At 39.8% G+C, this 4,444-nt stretch overlaps 1 protein-coding gene across 1 annotated transcript in view; it reads right to left on the bottom strand.

Annotated features, from left to right (window-relative positions):
* The window catches only part of LOC106877434 (leucine-rich repeat and WD repeat-containing protein 1), an 8,414-nt gene extending 6,094 nt beyond the window's left edge, over positions 1-2,320 (bottom strand). Inside the window, exon 1 of the mRNA XM_052978081.1 lies at positions 1,113-2,320. Coding sequence (XP_052834041.1) covers positions 1,113-1,892 — 780 coding nt within the window. The 5' untranslated portion in view covers positions 1,893-2,320. The remainder of the gene's footprint in view (positions 1-1,112) is intronic.
* Positions 2,321-4,444: the final 2,124 nt, after the last annotated feature.

Raw genomic sequence — 4,444 nt, forward strand, 5'->3', positions numbered from 1 at the left:
GGGGGTTAAATAGAGGAAGGCATAAGAAGTAGCGAAAGTTGATTTCTAGATGGAGATGAGTAAAGAGCGAAAAAAAGGGACAATTCGTCCAACTCATGAAAACGGATAAATTAAGATTGTGTTGGTAATGAGCACATCCTGCCACACAAAGATAAACATTGGTAATCTTCAAGTTTAGGGGTGTAAAAAAGTAAATAAAAATATTCAAGGGAAATAACTGAACGACTTACCAGTATTATCCGTTTTCTTCTAGCTGTTTATAAATAAATCACACCCTAACCCTAACCCTAACGTCAATCAAATCACGTGTGTGATTTATTTATAAACAGAGATGTACGGAGAATACTGGTAAGACGTTTAGTTACTTCCCTTGAATATTTTTATTTATTTTTTTACCCCCCCTAAACTTGAAGATTACCTAAACATGTATACCAGGACTGATGCCATTCAAAGTTGTTGTTGTTGTTGGCACTCCGTCGCTTCCGACGTCGAGGGTTCCAGTTGATCCAATCAACGGAACAGCCTGCTCGTGAAATTAACGTGCGAGTGGCTGAGCACTCCACAGACACGTGTACCCTTAACGTAGTTCTCGGGGATATTCAGCGTGACGCACAGTGTGTGACAAGGCTGACCCCTTTGAATTACAGGCACAACAGAAACAGGAAGAAAGAGTGAGAGAAAGTTGTGGTGGAAGAGTACAGCAGGGTTCGGATTATCGATCGTCGAAGATGAAGAACGAGGATGACAAACCAGGTGATATCGACAACAGCAGCAAGAAATCAGAAACGTCCGAGACCACAGAAAACTCCAACATCAGGAACGACAAAAAATCGACCCCCACAAAATCGAATCTATGAAAGGCTCCAGAATTTACAGCTGTAGAAAGCTTATGCCTCGTGGAGCTTTTAGGCGGTCTGGGAATCGAAAACGCGATCCTATGATCGCGAGTCTGCTGCCCTAACCACTGGGCCATTGCGCCTCCGCCATTCAGAGTAATCAATGACAAACATACATATAATAGAGACAAATGTAATCACATGTATTATTCAACCTCCTCATTGTTATTATGGTGATCTTGGATTGCCGTTATTATTATAGAAACAATATCTTACCCGTCGTCCTTCTCCAGCTACAGCGAGTATATTGGTGAGTTGTGGAGGCCTGTTTTTGTCGCCGGCGATCTCCAAGGTTGTCCATGCCATGGCATAGAAATTCTCCTGTTTGTCACTGTCCTTGTATCGCATCATCACTCGGCCGGAGCCAGAGTCCACGAGACAGATGATTTTGCCGCCGCACGAGGCGATCAATTGGCCGCTCCGACCGGAGCGAGCCGGATCCTTCAAACGAGGTTCGAATCGACACATCCAAACCTTGTTGCCATCGTCATCGGGTCGATTGCTATCGGAATGGCAACGAAGGAAGAAGGCCGGGTCCATGTCAGGAACGGCCGGAGATTTCTGCAGCTGTAAATTCTGCAGCCTTTCATAGATTCGATTTTGGGGGTTCGATTTTCTGTCGTTCCTGATGTTGGAGTTTTCTGTGGTCTCGGACGTTTCTGATTTCTTGCTGCTGCTGCTGTTGTTGTCGATATCACCTGGTTTGTCATCCTCGTTCTTCATCTTCGACGATCGATAATCCGAACAGCTGTTCCCCTTATGCCTTTTCTGCTGTGACGAAGAGAACAAAGGTGAAGATTTAGCTGCAGCTGTTGGACTAAAACCTTGGTAAAGCTCGTCAAAAAAGTGTTTTCTTTTCACCACCCGTTTACTATTTTCCGATTCCATATTGCGTCGTATGTTGACGGAATAATTCAACACCTCTCCATGAAATTGCTTCGGTTTAATAGAACGTTTGGTTCTTTCTGTCATGGTATAATGATCATCAACACCCATAAGAATTAAAAATACTGAAAAGTATATATGTGGGATTTACTTGGCCTCTGTCGAAGTGAAAATACCCAACTTCTCAATTGTTTTCGTCAGTCTCAGAAGAAATGGAGAAAGGGCTTGATGTTACAGTAAAGTTTTATTAAATTTATCCAATTTTCTTCGATGAACTAATTTACTGTCGACAACACCGATCACCAACAATTTCTACGTGTTCCTCCTGGTCTTCTCTCACTCATCTATGTGTTTTTACATACATATATATGTGCGTGTGTGTGTGTGTATATATATATGATGGGTCCAGGGAATTACGGAGAGAAAGAAAGAAAGAAAGAAGTCTGTAAATGAATGAAATCGGTATCCGATTAAAAACGTTGGAGATGAAGAAGTGAGGACAAAGTTAACGGCTTCCGCTGATACGGACACGTGCTTCCTCTTTGATTTTCCCGCGATATTAATGTTTACGACTGCGCGTTGTCAACAGAAAAGAAAAACATTAAATAATCATTTACATTAGCGTCGGAAATTATCTCTATTTCGGCTTACTGTTTTTTTTTAGATTTGTATATTTTAAATATCGGAAACTACAACTTTAAAAAATAAATAACTTCTTTATTTTTGTTTCTTCTTCTTCTTCTTCTTCTTCCCCTACTTTTTATAACTTATTCATTTTTTTTTCGAAAATATTTCCATATTTGTGGATGGATTCTATGATATTCACTTTATACATTCATATTATTTTTGTATAAACTAAAGATAATATGAGTAAAAACTAAGGCGAGGATCAAATAAATCATGCGTGTGTTTAATTACCAGATTTATGTTTTATATTTTAAACATCGGAGATTACGATTATACAATAATAATTTTGTTCATAAATTTATTAGCATAATTTCATTACGATTTCCCCACCATAACTACAGCAGTTTTCCACCCCCATCAAGTTTATCGAAGTAATAATAATCTACGATCTCGAAAATTTTTCTATGACTGTATAGTTAAGAAGCTTGCTTTGCAACTAATAGCTTTGAGTTCGATTCCACTATACGGCACCTTGGGTAAATCTCTTCTACTATTAGCCTCCTGTCGACTAGCAGACGAAAACTGGGCAGAACTCCTCATAACTATTTTTATATTTTGGAATTTTTAGAAATATTTGTTAATTTGTGTTCTACGCACGGTAATTCATACGATTATAAAAAAAAATTCTTGTTTAATTTTTTCAAATTTAAAAGAATTTTTTTTTTCAATTATAGTAGCCAAAATGTTTGGTTTAAATTTCAGCAATGGGCTATTGAATGTGTTTACGGAAAGAAAGATCAACATGTCAGAGTGACAAGCAAACGAGGAGGGGTATCAGGTGGTCATGAGATGTGCTAAAAATAAGAGCTAAATATCTCCTAAATCACAAAAAAAAAAAAATTATGAGGGGTTATATGGTGTACATAAAGCAGAATTCCTATGGAAACTGTTAGGCGCAGGCGTGGCTGTGGTAAGAAGCTTGCTTCCCAACCACATAGTTCTGGGTTCAGTCTCACTGCATGGCACCTTGGGCTGAAAGAAGCTCATCATAACCTATATATATATATATATATATATACACACACACGTTTAGATTTTAATTATAAAAAAATGAAACCATTATTTTATACTCTTTACTCTCTTTTTTACTTGCTTCAGTCATTTGACTGCGGCCATGCTGGAGCACCGCCTTTAGTCGAACAAATCGCCCCCATGACTTATTCTTTGTAAGCCTAGTACTTATTCTATCAGATCTCTTTTTGCCGAACCGCTAAGCTAAGAGGACATAAACACACCACCATCGGTTGTCAAGCGATGTTGGGGGGACAAACACAGACACACAAACATACATACATACATATATATACGACGGGCTTCTTTCAGTTTCCGTCTACCAAATCCACTCACAAGGCTTTGGTCGGCCCGAGGCTATAGTAGAAGACACTTGCCCAAGGTGCCACGCAGTGGGAATGAACCCGGAACCATGTGGTTGGTAAGCAAGCTACTTACCAGACAGCCATTCCTGTACCTATTTACCTAATTTTTAACACCATTTCCTTTGAAATAGTCACCTTGCACAGTAGTACAGCAGTCCCAGCATTCCTGCCACTTTTGGAATCCTCCTGGAAGTCATTTTCTGTAAGCAAGTCGAGGACCTTCTGCAATTCACTCTGGGTCCTGACAATGGTGCTAAAACGGTGAACTTTGAGCTGCCTTTTCATCTTGGGGGAGAGAGGGAAGTTCACAGCTGCTAAATCCGGTGAATAGGGCAGGTGCAGAAGCAATACCATGTTGTCTTTACTCTTTAACTTGTTTCAGTCTTTTGACTGTGGCCATGCTGGAGCACCGCCATTAGTCGAGTAAATCGACCCCAGGACTTATTCTTTGGATGCCTAGTACTTATTCTATCGGTCTCTTTTTGCCGAACCGCTAAGTTACGGGGACGTAAACACACCACCTCGGTTGTCAAGCGATGTTGGGGGAACAAACACAGACACACAAACATACACACATACATACATATATATATATATATA

Source organism: Octopus bimaculoides, chromosome 30 (genome assembly GCF_001194135.2).
Source record: "Octopus bimaculoides isolate UCB-OBI-ISO-001 chromosome 30, ASM119413v2, whole genome shotgun sequence".
NCBI classification, from domain to species: Eukaryota; Metazoa; Mollusca; class Cephalopoda; order Octopoda; family Octopodidae; genus Octopus; species Octopus bimaculoides.